This window comes from Somniosus microcephalus, chromosome 6, assembly GCF_052327205.1.
Source record: "Somniosus microcephalus isolate GS21.2 chromosome 6, FLI_Smic_1.0, whole genome shotgun sequence".
NCBI lineage: Eukaryota > Metazoa > Chordata > Chondrichthyes > Squaliformes > Somniosidae > Somniosus > Somniosus microcephalus.
In genome coordinates this window covers 75,501,004-75,517,528 of record NC_140992.1, presented here as the reverse complement: position 1 = coordinate 75,517,528, position 16,525 = coordinate 75,501,004, and the positions used below count along the sequence as shown (strand labels likewise).

At 44.3% G+C, this 16,525-nt stretch overlaps 1 protein-coding gene across 2 annotated transcripts in view; it reads right to left on the bottom strand.

Annotated features, from left to right (window-relative positions):
* The window catches only part of si (sucrase-isomaltase), a 205,593-nt gene that overhangs the window by 141,990 nt on the left and 47,078 nt on the right, over window positions 1-16,525 (bottom strand). For both annotated transcript variants that reach the window (XR_015078687.1, XM_085990397.1), the window contains exons 9-14: window positions 10,759-10,871; window positions 5,883-6,008; window positions 4,741-4,872; window positions 3,390-3,506; window positions 2,944-3,057; window positions 2,736-2,820 (exon numbers count right to left, since the gene is read on the bottom strand). Coding sequence is in view for 1 of the 2 variants with exons in the window: in XM_085990397.1 (XP_085846523.1) it covers window positions 2,736-2,820; window positions 2,944-3,057; window positions 3,390-3,506; window positions 4,741-4,872; window positions 5,883-6,008; window positions 10,759-10,871 (687 nt within the window). In the remaining variant the exon portion in view is untranslated. The remainder of the gene's footprint in view (window positions 1-2,735; window positions 2,821-2,943; window positions 3,058-3,389; window positions 3,507-4,740; window positions 4,873-5,882; window positions 6,009-10,758; window positions 10,872-16,525) is intronic.

Here is a 16,525-nt window from a genome sequence, read left to right as displayed (position 1 = left end):
GAGGGGCCATCCTACAGGGAGGAGGTCCAGCATCTCGTGAAGTGGTGCGCCGACAACAACTTGGCCCTTAACACCAAGAAAACAAAGGAAATAATCGTGGACTTCAGGAAGTCCAAAGGCGGAAGTCACACCCCCATCCACATCAATGGGGCGGAGGTGGAAAGGGTGGCCAGCTTTAAGTTCCTCGGAGTCCACATCACGGAAGACCTCTCCTGGTCCCTCAACACCTCCTCTCTGGTGAAGAAGGCCCAGCAGCGCCTATATTTCTTGAGGAGGCTGAAGGGATGTAATCTGTCACCCCCGATCCTCTCTAACTTCTACCGCTGCACTATAGAGAGCATCCTGACAAACTGTGTCACGGTGTGGTACGGCGGCTGTAGCTCCCATGACCGGAAAGCCCTGCAGCGGGTAGTCAAAACTGCCCAACGCATTACCGGCACCCGGCTACCGACCATAGAACATATATATCAGAAACGCTGCCTACGGAGGGCACGGACCATCATCAAAGACCCTACCCACCCCAGCCACAGTCTGTTCGCCCTCCTACCATCTGGAAGACGCTACAGATGCATTCGCACCCGTACGACCAGATTTAGGAACAGCTTCTTTCCCAGGGCTGTCATCCTACTGAACTCCACAAATAAACACTAAAGCCTGCACATCTGCCGATGCACTTTATTCTGGTCATATTTATGCTAATATATATGTACAAATGTATGTTGAAATGTTTAAGTGTCCTAATCCAAATTGTACACTCTCGGGAGCCGCAAGCCTACATTTCGTTGTACTGCACTTGTGCACTAACAATGACAATAAAAGTTGATTTGATTTTTGATTTGATTTTGATTTGATCTTGCTGGCCAGCCACACCCTGCTCATTGCAGCCTTGAATCTCGGCCTGGAGAAACCTCTAAAGCAATTGTGTTGGAAGCACTAATGGATAGGCCCAGGGAAAGAGCTCGGCGTTTAGGAACCTCAAAAGTGGTGCTGAGGACCAAAACTGCTTAGGACAGCGTTAAATTTCTCCAGACGTCTCTCTCCCTTTCAACCTGCATGTACCAAAAATTTTGCTAACAAGAAAAAGCAGGAAGCACACACCTTTAAATAGTGCTCCCCCAGCCCCTTCCCGACTTGAAAACGTTCCCCTCTACCTGTCGTCCCTAGCGGAAGGCACTAAGGCAGGGGGCGTGACTGAATATCTGGTCCGGGGCGCTACCGAGGCATTGAACGCTCGACTAACGTCACGATCTGCGGGCGCAGGAGATCGTGGCGGTAGTATTTAGCGCCACTGCAAAACGACTGGTCAATTTTGCAAGCGGTGCTAAAATTGCTGTGCTTGGACGCTAAGTTCGTAGCGCCCCATTAGCGCTCCCCGCCCCCGGAGGCGCTAACGGGAGGCACTAACCAACCAAAGTTTTCCCCCATGGACTTAGGTATACAGGGCATAATTTGGAAAGTTTGCAGATGACACGAAACTTGGAAATGTAGTCAGCAGTGAGGAGGATAATAAAAGGCTTCAGGAAAAGGCTTCAGGAGGATATAGACTGACTGGTGAAATGGGCAGCACATGGCAGATGAAATTTAATGCAGAGAAGTATGAAGTGATTCGTTTTGAAGGGAAAAATAATGAGAGGCAATATAAACTAAATGGTCCAATTTTAAAGGGGGTTCTGGACAAGAGAGACAAAGGGGTGTACATAAAGATAGCAAGGCAAGTTGAGAAGGCTTTTACAAAGGCATATGGGCTCCTTGGCTTTACAAATAGAGACAGCAAGGAAGTTATGCTAAATCTTTATAAAACACTGGTTAGGCCCCAGCTGGAGTATTGTGTTCAATTCTGAGCACCACACTTTAGGAAGGATGTCAAGGCCTTAGAGAGGGTGCAGAGGAGATTTACCAGAATGGTACCAGGGATGAGGGACTTCAGTTACGTGGAGAGACTAGAGCAACTGGGGTTGTTCCTACATTACAACAGTGAATACACTTCAAAAGTACTTCATTGGCTGGAAAGCACTTTGGGACGTCCGGTTGTTGTGAAAGGCACTATATAAATGCAAGTCTTTCTTTCTTAGAGCAGAGAAAGTTAAGGCGAGATTTGAGAGAGGTATTCAAAATCATTAAGGGTTTTGATAGAATAAATAAGGAGAAATTGTTTCCTGTGGCAGAAGGGTCAGTAACCAGAGCAAACAGATTTAAGTTAATTGGCAAAAGAACCAGAGACAACATGAGAAAAACATTTTTTACGCAGCAAGTTATGATCTGGAATGCACTGCCTGAAAGGGTGGTGGAATAAGATTCAATAATAACTTTCAAAAGGGAATTGGATAAATACTTGAAGTGGAAAAATTAGCAGGACTATGTGGTAAGAGCAGGTGAGCAGGACTAATTGGATAGCTCTTCCAAAGAGCCAGCACAAGTACGATGGGCCGAATGGCTTCCTTCTGTGTTGTATCATTCAAAGGTTCTATGACTCGCTTATTCTAATGGCTACTTCCCATCGAGATTGTAGATATTTATTCTGAAGCCACAGTTCCAAATGTGTGGTGAAAAATATCATTTGGAGCAAAGCCTTAGGTTTGGAAAAATGTTCATAATTGAAATCTTATTACAGCACAATCACTATTTGAGTCAATAAACTACTCTGAATATTCCACTGCGCTATGATGGAAATGGAACCTCTTCTGTGCTGCTGTGGTTCAAGGTAAAGCTCATTCCATTTGGAAGATACAACTTACTTGGAATGAAAGGAGGATTGTTCCAGTGATTTTCATTACATCCATTTACTGAGCCTTTTATGAAACTTGACACCTCATTCATATCCTGCAAATGAGAGATATAACAAGAAACATATATATACTTACAGAGCTTTACAATTAGATTTCATATAACAGAGGAAAGAAAGAAATTAAATTAAATTAACAGATAAGATAAAATGGAACATACAATCCAAAGCCCATCATATTGTATTTCTTTGTAGAAGTTTTCACATTCATCCACCCACCACTTAATGCACTGGGGGTTTGTGTAGTCAGGGAAGACAGTTTCACCTGGCCAGACCTAAATGATGTGAGATAGAGAAACAGCAACAAAGTATTTATAGGTTGTGAATGTTACCATAAAAAGCATTCCATACAGTAAAGGAAAATGAATGCTATAATCAGGAGACCATCAACTGTTAAACCATAAGCAACTCCTTCTAAGTTATAACACTGTTTTTTAATAAATGGGTGTTGAAATCTTTTGGCAATACTTAATGTATCAAAACATTTCAAATGGGATATTATGTTCAATATCTCCATTCCTCCTTTTACAGATTAGAATTTTCAGATGTTATTTTTCAAGATTTATCACTACCTACCATATGCACAAACAAAGTTTATTTCAGTTACCTCCCCCAGAAGGGCTGTCCTTCCATCAGACTGATTGATCCATGCTCCTACTTGCGTGCCTTTAACATAAGAATGGTATGGGCCATTTATCCGCTTCTGTGTGCTAATGGCTGGGTCCTGGGTTTGAAAAAGAACAGAGCTGCGAACATTCAAGTGGCACAAACCTTCATTCCCTCTATATTTTAAAAGGTCAAAGTTTTATTTTAATTTGTTCTGAGGATGTGGGTGACACTGGCAAGGCAATATTTATTACTCAATCTTAGTTGCCCTGAGGGTCCTTTTCCTGAAGGACATAAGTGAACCAGTTGGGTTTTTGTGACAACCTGGTAGCTTTCATAGTCATTTTCTGATGCAAGCCCACAAATTTATTGAATTTAGCTTCATTACTTACTTTGTTGGGATTTGAACTTAGCACTTCTGGGTTGCTAGTCCAGTACCAAAGCCATTATGTAGTCATACTAAACAGTGTGCGATTTTAGATGCCGAACTGCTTCGAGTGCAATGCTGTTACAAGGCTACTATAGAGACATGGACCATGTACAGCAGGCACCTCAAAGCACTGGAGAGGTACCACCAACGCTGCCTCCGCAAGATCCTGCAAATCCATTGGCAGGATAGGCGCACCAACATCAGTGTTCTTGCTCAGGCCAACATCTCCAGCATCGAAGCTTTGACCAAGCTCGATCAGCTCCGATGCACGGGTCACATTGTCCGTATGCCCGATACGAGACTCCCAAAACAAGTGCTCTACTTGGAGCTCCGGCACGGCAAGAGAGCTCCAGGTGGACAGAGGAAACGCTTCAAGGACACCCTCAAAGCCTCCTTGAAAAAGTGTAACATCCTCACCGACACCTGGGAATCCCTGGCCCAAGACCGCACAAAGTGGCGGAGAAGCATCCGGGAAGGCGCCGAACACCTCAAGTCTCTTCGCCGGGAGCAAGTGGAAGCCAAGCGCAAGGAGCGCACGTCAACCCAGCACCCCACCCACCCGCCCCTTCAACCACCAGCTGCCCCACCTGTGACAGAGACTGTAGGTCCCGCATTGGAAGCAAGTCATCCCCTGTTCCGAGGGACTGCCTAAGAAGCAGATTGAGCAAATTTGATGTCAACATCAGAAATACAATAATTGATCTGGTGCTTAATAGTCATCTGCCTTGTGATACATGAAAGATTATTGTTTCATTAATGTGGTTTTATTCTTTGTGGTTTATATTTTCATGTAGCAGCATGACATGCAATCAAAATGTAAATGTATTGATAAAAGATATCCTTGCTTTTTAAAACTTCATTCTAATTTGGTTTTTTTAAGTGATCAAAATGACAAGGAAAGCAGAAAGATTATGGAACTTACCAAAATGATGATGTATCTCTGTCCATGATTATGTAAATCATGAGCAAATTCAGGGAGATCGCGGAATTTTTCCAAATCATAAGTAAAATCCTTTTTGTTTTCCATGTAGTCGATATCAGTGATCTGGACATCCTAAACAATTTTTAATTAAACATATGTTGGTTAGTCTGTATTCAACAATATCCATGTTCTTTTGATGATAACAAATGTAGCTAGAATTATTTGCAAAAATACACGTTGATTATTGTCCTAAATTGTATTGAAACTGGATCAAAATTTTCATCATTTTTAATTGCTATTCTCCTTATTCACATTATTGTAATAAGCTTTCCCAGGGCATGCCATAAATATTCTTTACTGAAATAATCAGAGTTTGTTGATGATATTTGAAACAGCACTAGTGCATATGTTTTTGTTTACACACCAGCCATTCTCATGGCCTCGCTGACTGAGCCAGCTTAGTGCTTACCAGAAAGTTTAGAATTATAATCAGCTATGCCACCCATCCTCAACAAATGGTCTAGCTGTTAAGATTTAATCCATGCAGATACCATCAAGATTTTATAAATCATAGAAATTTACGGCACAGAAGGAAGCTATTCAGCCCATTGTGTCTGTGCTGGCCAAGAAAGAGCTATCCAGCCTAATCCCACTTCCCAGCTCTTGGTCCATAGCCCTTCAAGTGCATATCCAAGTATTTTTTAATTGCGATGAGGGTTTCTGCCTCTACCACCCTTTCAGGCAGTGAGTTCCAGACCCCCACCACCCTCTGGGTGAAAAGAATTCTCCTCAACTCCCCCCTAATCCTTCAACTAATTACTTTAAATCTATACCCCCTGGTTATTGACCTCTCTGCTAAGGGAACTAGATGCTTCCTATCCACTCTATCTAAACCCCTCATAATTTTATACACCTCAATTAAATCTCTCCTCAAACTACTCTGTTCCAAAGAAACCAACCCCAGCCTATCCAGTCTTTCCTCATAGCCAAAATTATCTAATCCTGGCAACATCCTCGTAAATCTCCTCTGTACCCTCTCTAGTGCAATCACTTCTTTCCTGTAATGTGGTGACCAGAACTGTACACAGTGCTCTAGCTGTGGCCTAACTCGGGTTTTTTATGTAATTATGTGCTCTACTCACATATGGGAGATTTATTTTTCTGTTCCTGTCCACTGTAGCTTTAACATCATTGAGGCTTTTATAACCCCAGCGACTAAGCTGGAATCCCAGAGTCCAGTATGCAGGCATTAAGGGTTTGCCAATCAGCTTCAAACAAAAACAGAAATGGATAAATTATGTTCATTGTCATAAACATCTCAAGCAAAAACATGTAAATAACTTAACTGAGAAGAGCTTTCTCTTAAATAGCAAGAATAGTTTACGGGATTGTTTGAATGTCATGATTGACGTAAAAAATCTCACTACGCACTTGGTTTGAGCATAAAGCAAGGCTTTAATCAACTTGTTTCAGAACATGGAGGTCTAGTTGTACTTCACTAGTTTCTGTCTTACAAAATGTCCCTGGCAAGCTGAGCCCACACCCGAGTATTTATACTCCTTGGACGGCACCACCAGCTGGCCGTCCAGCGTTATTTCATGAGTAGTTTCTTGATGATGATGAGATTTATAACATTCTTCCTGTCTAAAAGATTTGGAAGTCTGACGACTTCCTTATTAACGGGTTAGGCGGACCACGAATAGCTGCAGTCTTTTAGATTTTTGTTTATGGCTAGAAGGCACGTCTCCCCTGGGCCGCTTGATCCATACCGGTGGATCGACAGGGCCCGTGTTGCTCTGAGCGACCCGAGGGAGGCTGGGGAGATCGTGACTCCGGGTGCGGGTCTCCACAGGTGCAGAACTGGCTTCATCCTGTTGGATAGCCGGGGATTTACCGGCGTCCTGGCCTCGGGTGGCCATCCCACGGGGAGCACTCGGCTCCCCGAGTGGATCCGGTGGGGCAGCTGGCAGATCTCTCGGTGTCCCAGGTTGGGCGTCATCTTCGGGGGAGCGCAGAGTGTCGGCATCATCCCCGTGGGTCCCTCTATCAGTTGGGTCCATGGAACCGGCTGGACAGGGAGCCAGGTCCCGGAGTGAAACGGTGGAGTCCCGGCCATCAGGGTACCGCACGTGCGCGTACGTGAGATTGACGTCTGTGAGTTCTACCTCGTCGATGAGAGGATCGTTTTTAGACGATCGGACAAATCTTCGGAGCAGCACGGGGCCGGGAGCTGCCAACCATGATGGTAGAGGCGTCTCATGGGTGGAGCGACGCTGGAAGCTGAAGAATCGCTTGTGAGGTGTGACATTGGTGGATGTAGAAAGGAGAGACCTGATGGAATGCAACACGTCAGGGAGCATAGTTTCCCACTGCTGGTCTGGTAGGTTGCATGACCTCAGTGCAACACAAACAGCATTCCAAATGATAGCGTTGTATCTCTCAACCTGTCCGTTACCGATGGGATGGTACAGTGTCGTTTTACTTGTGGCGATTCTCCGTTGGGAGAGATAACTTTTGAGTTCGCTTGACATGAAGGAGGGACCCCGATCAGAGTGGATGAAATTGACCGTACCGCAAAGGGAAAAGACTTGATCAAGGCATTTGATCACTGTGGAAGTAAGCATATTGGGACAGGGGAAAGGAAAGCGAAAGTGTGAATATTCGTCCACCATAGTCAGTAAGTAGGTGTTTCGCGTTGAGGAAGGCAATGGCCCTTTAAAGTCAATGCTGAGTCGCTGCATAGCGTGTATGAGCGAGCCATCCAATGGACGGAAGAATTGCAGTTTTAATTCCGCACAAATTCTACAGGAGGAGCATATTCTTTTCACATCTTCCATAGAAAATGGGAGATTTTTAGATCGCACAAAGTGCAACATACGGGTAACGCCAGGATGGCATAAGTCAGTATGAAGATCCGCAAGAGTCGAAGTTGACATGGAAGAGCAGAATGCCCGCGTGAGGGTATCCAGGGCCACATTCTCTTTGCCGGGTCGATAATATATGGTGTATCCAAAGGCGGCCAATTCCATCCTCCAGAGTTGTATTTTGTTATTCTTGATCATAGTGCGTTTCCGGTTATCCAGCATAAAGGCCACGGAGCGCTGATCGGTTATAAGTGTGAAATGGTGACGAGCGAGAAAATGACTCCATTTACGTACAGCTTCGATGATGGCCGTAGCCTCCTTCTCAACAGGAGGATAATGGAGCTCGCTACCCTGCAAAGTTCTGGACAGAAATGCAACGGGTCGACCACCTTGATTCAAGGTAGCAGAGATCGCCACATCCAATGCATCGCACTCGACCACGAAAGGAAGATTTTCATCAATGGAACGAAGCGTGGCTTTTTCCAGTTGTCGCTTGAGGAGGTTGAAAGCTGAAATAGCCGTTGCATCCAATGAAAATGACTGCGTGAAGCAGGGGCTGGATCTTGTCGGAGAAGTGGGGTAGCTATTTCGCATAATAGGCGAACAAGCCGAGTGCCCGACGAAGAGAGCCGAGATTCGTACGGGGAGGGAGCTCCTGAAGTGGATGAAGTCACTCTGGATCCGGATTGATGACACCGTTGCCCACCCAGTAGCCAAGGATGTTGACTGATGGTACTGATTTCACAGATTTGGACTCATTTAAGGTTAAGTTGCAACGACATCAAAACATTTCTGGAGATTGGTATCATGCTCCTTCTGGTCATGACCAGCAATGGTGATATTATTCAGTTATGGAAAAGTGTCCGTTAAGTTCTCTTGTTTGACTAGGCTATCCATTGCCCGTTGAAAGACAGCCACCCCATTGGTGACCCCAAATGGAAGGCGACAAAAGTGGTAAAGCCGACCATTGGCCTCAAAGGCCGTATACTTTTTGTCAGCATCCTTTAACGGTACTTGATGATATGCGCTCTTTAAATCAAAGGTTGAAAATACCTTGTAGTTAGCGAGGTTATTGACCATGTCATCGATGCGTGGTAGTGGGTAGGCATCCAGGTCAGTATACTGGTTAATAGTTTGCAAGTAATCAAGGCAAAGATGTTTCTTGTGTTGCTTCAGAGGATTTTTGACAACGACGACTTGAGCCCGCCAGGAAGATGAACACGGCTCAATGATACCGTCAGCTAGAAGGCGAGAGATTTCTGCCTCGATAAAGGATCGATCATCTTGGCTGAAATGTTGTGATTTAGTGACTATGGGCTTACATCGGAGGGAAAGATTGGCAAACAAGGAGGGCTCATCGAGCGAAGCCGCCGAAAGCGCACAAAACAGTACTTTGGAAATAGTAAGCTCCAGCTTTGAACCTCCAAACTCGAAAGTGAGTCTTTTGTGTTGTTCCTGGAAATCCTGTCCCAGGAGCACATCACTGCATAGGTTCTTGAGCACCCCGAGTCGGGTGGAGAAATAAGTACGGCCATTGAGAATAAGGTAGACAAGACAAAAGCCGGAAGAATTGGTGGTCAGTGTCGTCAGAGTCATTGCAATTTCCCTGTCCGAGGGGTAAATACGCAGTTTTAACTTACTGACAGCCCACTCCCTAATGAAGCTGTCAGAGCTGCATGAGTCGATTAGTGCACTCAAAATGTGTCCATTTACCGAAACCTTTGTGGCTGCATGGGACAGACTTTGGGGAAAAACAGCTGTGAAGGGAGGAGGGGCAGTTTTACCCTTGACAGCTGTAACCTTAGTAGTGGTTCTTGGGGGAGGAGCAGCTTTATAGATTGCAGCTGTAACCTTAGTAGTGGCTCTTGGGGGAGGAGCAGTTTTATAGATAGTAGCTGCAAAACTAACAGGCGCTCTCGACCGGTATACCTTAGAAATGTGGCCTTTCTTACTAACAGTGGCTATTGACTGGCATACCTTAGGAAAGTGACCTTTCTTACTGCAATGATTGCAGGTTGCGTTACGAGCAGGACAAAATTTCCTATAATGAAACGCACCTCCACAGAAGAAACACTTCCTTCCAGATTGCCAAGATGCCGCTATGGTGGGGTCATCATCAGTGTAGGTTTCTAGGGTAGGGTTGTCATCAGCCAGGTTGGAGTTGTCATCCGTGAGGGTTTCTGCCCGAGGCCTATTGAAGGAGTCACTAAAAGTAATAGCAGCAGCCCATGCACGTGGTGAAAGATAGATATCTGCATTCCTCTTTGCTAATTCCAGAGAACATGCCTGGTCATAGGCAGCCTGTAACTTGAGGGTTTTATTCTCCAACAGACGCTGACGTATGAAGGGAGACGCAACCCCATTAATAAAGGAATCACAAATTAACTCCTCCTGGTACTGCTCAGCTGTAACAGCTTTAAGATTACAATCCTTGCTGAGCCTGCGAAGTTTCTGAAGGAATTCTTCAAGTGATTCCCCGGGTTGTTGCCGAGTTGTGGCCAGTAGATGCCGAGCAAAAATTTAATTTGGAGACTTGACATAAAGCTGCTGTAGTATTTGGATAGCAGCGTCATAGTCTACACAGTCTTTGATATAATGAAACACATGAGGGGATACATAATTAGCAAGTATTCGTAACTTGTTAGGAACATTCTCCCCACACTCCTCAAGGAAGTTGCTAAAGGTACGATACCAGTGCTTCCATACCTTAGCAGCTGTAAGTGAATTCGGGTCCAGGTCGAGACGGGTGGGTCTGAGTAGTTTCTCCATGATGGATCGATTACTTGTCTGAATTCCCTTCTATGGTTCAAGTCGTAGCTGGCTGTTCCCGAAATCACCCAAAGCGTGGAGTCGATATCAAGTTGATTAAATTGACGTAATAAAACTCACTACGCACTTGGTTTGAGCATAAAGCAAGGCTTTAATCAACTTGTTTCAGAACATGGAGGTCTAGTTGTACTTCACTAGTTCCGGTCTTACAAAATGTCCCTGGAAAGTTGAGCTCACGCCCGAGTATTTATACTCCTTGGACGGTGCCACCAGCTGGCCGTCCAGCGTTATTTCATGAGTAGTTTCTTGATGATGATGAGATTTATAACAATGATTCTATCATTTTATCCAGTTCTATTGCAAGTTACTGATAATGATTACCTACCGTTACGTACTCACGAACAACTTCCTCAGGTGAAGAACCCAAGAAGATGTAAAAGTCCAGAGCTCCACCTATTGTCCTATATGTTATTGATGGGCTTGGCTGAAGTTCAACCTCTGTCAAAAGAAGAAATAGAGACAGGATCTGTTAATTAGGTTTTGCCACGATGGTCAACAGTGATAAATCAGTGATGACCATTATAGATAGTTATGTTGAATTTAAGCTTGGTCTTTTGGTGGGGTTTTCAATAACAATAATGAATTGTATTTGTAGTTAGCTATTAATAGACTAAAAATAACATTATAACAGATAAAAAGGTACATTGGAGTCATTTATACAATTAATTGCAATCTTATGTTGCACCTGAGGGCTTAAAGTGGACCTTCTGTACACTAGAAATACTTTGATGTCAAATATAATACATTTAAAGTATCAAAAACAATGGAGTTTAATTCCCTCTAATAGCACAAAGATTAATGTGATTCTGTAAAATTCCTTTGCGTGCTATTTTGATGCAGTCATTAGTCTATTTAAAATATATATGTTAGTAACTGTTATTAATAGCAATCAAATTAATTTTATGCAAGTGTGCTATCATAAGGAATCAAATACAGGTTGTTCAATCGTGTTGTTTCATTGATGCTGGAGCTAGGCGCCAACATGGTATATGCTATTGCCTGGAACTGACTGGCCTGATTTAAAAGTAGGTCATATTCAGTATGTAAATGATGATGCTAATGAGGATTCTTCATTATACAGTGTGTAGTAGAAAATAAAGGAAGGAACTATGGCAGCCCAAAATTATGCTCATATAATGGCTTATCATAATGCCTACATAACAATAGTCACTGCACTACTTATTGTGTAAAATACTTTGAGATATTTACTGTCAATATAGATGAAAGTTTTTTAAAAAATCATCTTTTTCCTGAGATTCCTCCTCCTTGGATCCTGATGGCGATGCAATATGATACTTCACACATCAAAAACTAGTATGGCATGGATACCTCAACCCATTTGAATACATCTGTGGTGAATTACGAAGGAGAATGAAGAAGAAAGTATCCAATACAAAAGTGGTAGTGTTTGCAGGGACAGTGGGCTAGGATTCAATGGTGATATGCAGGAGGCTTATTTTGTCCATGAGTTGTACAGGCAGGTAATGCGACGGTGGGTGCCACAGAAAACTGGGCATGGAAGTCTGAGATCTGCCAACATGCCCCAATGTGGGCAGCAGATATAAAAGGGGCCGGCCGCTTAGGTATAAGCGGTGCACGAGGCTCATTAGGCCCTTGCATTCAATGTAAATGAAGGCATCTGTCCCATAATACAGCTAGAGCAGCTAAGCAGAGTTCCGGCCACACAGTGCCCATTAGGAATAGCTACTGAAAGCAAAGCTGTCATTCAATTTAAATGAAGTTGGGCACCCCTGCCCTTTGCTCCCCAGGCACCTAGCAACACCTGCCCAGTGCCCATATATTCTTCCTGGTCCTTGCCTCTTGCTAAATGCCTGGAAAGCACCCATTCACTAGCTGCTGCCACCCAACAATTCTGCCCCGACAGTCTTGATGCATCATGAGAGACTGCCTGGAGCATCAGGAGCTCCTGCAAATGGCCTTATAAGGTGTTGCCACTTACTAAGAACTCATAGTAGTCTTTCCTTCCTTATTGCAACATTGAGCCACTGGTAGTTAAGTTGTGTGATTCTCTGTTATTGGCCTTTTAGATATTATGGTAGCTCAATCATATCTCATTGACATTGTTTGTGTGTTGTTGAGGCTAGCAACCACTGGTGCGACCTACAGCGTAACTCTTATTTGGCTGTATCACTCAATTACAACATTTCCTGTTTACGCTATTAATAGAGAATTTTTATACATGTCTTTATGAAAAATGCATTTACAACTTTGGTACAAGTAGTAACTACAAAAAATGTTCCCTATTGTGCCTCACAGGCAACAATGCACTGTTCTACCTTTTGCATTCATCAGTGATTACAGCAGCTACTCCTCCATTTGGTAATTAAAAAGTAAATTAAAAAGTATGTTGAAAAATTACCCCAAAGTAATTTAAAACCACAATACCATTGAGACCTAGGATTTGTATATTCATTTTTTTAAATGTATTTTTAAGGGGATGGGCAGTGCACAGCGTTGCACTGCGGCTGTGATTTTCACTACCTCAGCAGTTCCGTGGCGGGCGATGTCGATGGCGGGTCCTGGCCCCGCTGCTGGCTCCAGCCCGCTCTGTAGAATGAATTTCCCCTGATTGGGCTTGTTAAGCCCGCTCAGCAGGTTTCCCGGTCCAATTGAAGGAAGCGGATCTGATGACTTCATTTGATGACGTGTCATCAGCCAGTTTCCTTAAAGGGACCATGTGCAAATTTACTTTGACATTTGTGCTGTCAGTGTTCTACAGCATTGAGGTGCTGCAAACACTGACAATGACTGCTCAGAGGTGCACGGCTGCACCCAGGCTCTCACACCACACAGGGGGTCCTCATCCCTTCCAATGGGCGGAAGAGACCTCCCCAGGAGACCAACGCAGCCTGGTTGCACATTGCACAGAAGGGCACAAGCAGGGATGTCGTCAGTAGGACCAGGCTGCAGTGGCGCAAACCTTTCAATGATCTCAATAGGTCACGAAGCGCTATAACAAAGCCACACTCAACCTCATCCTGCTGTGCCACTCATCACATCCACATCACTCTGCCTTCCCTATCCTACTCCTGCACATCCTTACTCACACAACTTACCTTGCACCTCCACCCATCCCTCTCTATCTACATTATCACTTCCCCACCTCACTAGCCACCCATCACACTCACCCTCATCCTAGCCCAATCATACCAACTAGCAACACACAATGATAGGTACTTTATTGTCAAAACTTTGCATTCTTGGACAGATTTGTACACATCTTGGAAGTGGCTTAGTGAGTTAGAACATAAGTACATAACAACATAAGAAATAGCAACCGGAGTAGGCCATTTGGCCCTTTGAGCCTGCTCCGCCATTCAGTAAGATCATGGCTGATCTTCTACCTCATCTCCACTTTCCTGCACAATCCCCATATCCCTTGATTCCCTTAATATTCAAAAATCTATCAATCTCTGTTTTGAATATACTCAACGACTGAGCCTCCACAGCCCTCTGGGGTAGAGAATTACAAAGATTCACCACCCTCTGAGTGAAGAAATTTCTCCTCATCTCAGTCCTAAATGGCTGACCCCTTATTCTGAGACTGTGACCCCTGGTTCTAGACTCCCCAGCCAGAGGAAATATCTTCCCTGCATCTACCCTGTCAAGCCCTGTAAGAATTTTGTATGTTTCAATGAGATCACCTCTCATTCTTCTATACTCTAGAGAATATAGGCCTAGTCTACTCAATCTCTACTCATAGGACAATCCCCCATCCCAGGAACCAGTCTGATGAACCTTCGTTGCTCTCCCTCTATGGCAAGCCTTCCTTAGGTAAGGAGACGAAAACTGTACACAATGCTCCGGGTATGGTCTCACCAGGGCCCTATATATCTGCAGTAAGACGTCTTTACTCTTATACTCAAATCCTCTTCTAATAAAGGCCAACATACCATTTGCTTTCCTAATTGCTTGCTGTACCTGCATGCTAACTTTCAGTGATTCATGTACAGGTAACTCTCGTTTAAACGGCACCTAAATATCCGGAATTCTCTATTAACCGGCAAAATTCATACTCCGAAAACACCTCAATAACCGGAAATGTTGCCGAGTCAGAGTCCGAGTCTCCCGTGGTGGTCGAGTTAGTTAGTGGGGGTAGTTCTCCAAACTGCCACTACTCGGCTTCTTGGCACTGTCAGAAGTCCGAACACCTCAAAAACAGGAGTCTGACTCTTTGGTTGTTAAAAATAGCCTTGGTAGATAACCCTCGCTGTCATCCGGAATTTTTAATCAACCGGCACCATCCTGGTCCCGTTGGTGCCGGATACCAGCGAGTTTCCTGTACAAGGATACCCAGCTCCCTCTGAACACTAACATTTCCCAATCTCTCACCATTTAAAAAATATTCTGTTTTTCTGTTTTTCCTACCAAAGTGGATAACCTCACATTTCTCCACATTATATTCCATTTGCCATGTTCTTGCCCACTCGTTTAGCCTGTTTATATCCCCTTGAAGCCTCCTTGCATCCTCCTCACAATTTACATTCCCACTCAGCTTTGTATCATCAGCAAACTTGGATATATTACATTTGGTCCCTTCATTCAAATCATTGATGTAGATTGTGAATAGCTGAGGTCCAAGCACTGATCCTTGTGGTACCCCACTAGTTACAGCCTGCCAACCTGAAAATGACCCGTTTACTCCTACTCTCTGTTTTCTGTCCGTTAACCAATCCTCAGTCCATGGTAGAATATTACCCCCTATCCCATGAGCCCTAATTTTATTTAATAACCTCTTGTGTGGCACCTTATCGAATGCCTTCTGAAAATCCAAATACACCACATCCATTGGTTCCCCCTTATTTATTCTACTAGTTACAACCTCAAAAAACTCTAACAGATTTGTCAAACATGATTTCCCTTTCATAAATCCATGTTGACTCTGCCCAATCCTATTATTATTTTCTAAGTGCCCTGTTACCACGTCCTTATTAATAGTTGCAGTGAATGGTGAGACATAACGGCACCCCGCGTAATGCTGGTGAGTGTGAAAGGAATGGTTTGGGCATTGTAGGGATGCTTTATGTTGTTGGTGTGGGGTGGTGCCAACTTGGCACATCATGCGGCAGCCAGGGTGTGCAGCGTCAAGTGAAGTAAATGTAGCCATGGTGAGGCCATCCCTGGTGTCCCGGGCAGCAATGTGGTTGAGTGCTGATGCCCTCTGTCCTGTGCAGCATCAGGTGATTGCGGAGAAGGTTGCTGTGGTTGTTGGTGCTGCTGGTGTGCCTGGTGATGCTAGTGTTGCAGCTGATCGTGATCAGATTCTGAGGATCAAGGTGAGAGAGTATAAACCATACCAATGCTGATAGAATAGATGGCAGGTGAACTTATGATGACAGATCTGTCAATGGTGAGAGTGATTGTTCCAATGAGGTGACACTGGATAGAGTTTGCTCCAAAAACTTGCAAGCTGCATAAAGCTCAATCTGTCTTCCAAATGCAGTAAGCAACAGCTTCTGAGCTTGGAAAGTAAACAGCTGTGAGATGAGGGGCTGGATTTTACCTTTCGGTGCGGCCTAGGGGCAGGACAGCTTCCTTCCAGGTTCTGATCCCGCCCCCAACGACATCCGACGCACAGACGCTATTTTGCGTCAATTGACCTTGTTAAGCCCACCCTGCAGGCTTGCTGGCCAATTTGGAGAAAGCCGGTGTCAGATGACATCAGTTGGTGACGCGTCATCTGCCGCTTTTCTTAAAGGGGCCATGCACAACTTTTTTTGACAGGTGATTTTTCAGTGTTTGACAGCATTGAGGTGCTGCAAACATGAACAATCACTGTACAAAGGTGAGCCCTTGCACAAGGCTCTCCAATGACTCCCTCCTTAGGCTAGAACAAATGGCAGCTGCAGGTGAGGTTACAGAAGCGATCTGTCATTGATGAGAGAGGTTCTCCCAATGAGGTGAGACTGCACAAACACTTCAAATCTTGTTACCTACGGAAAAGTCTAAATACATTAAAAATGATTTTCCCAACATTTTCTTACCTCTGAAAATCACCAGTGTACTATTGGATCCTTCACACCACTTCTGCAGCTGTCATCAATGAAGAAACATTACAGTACACCCACAGC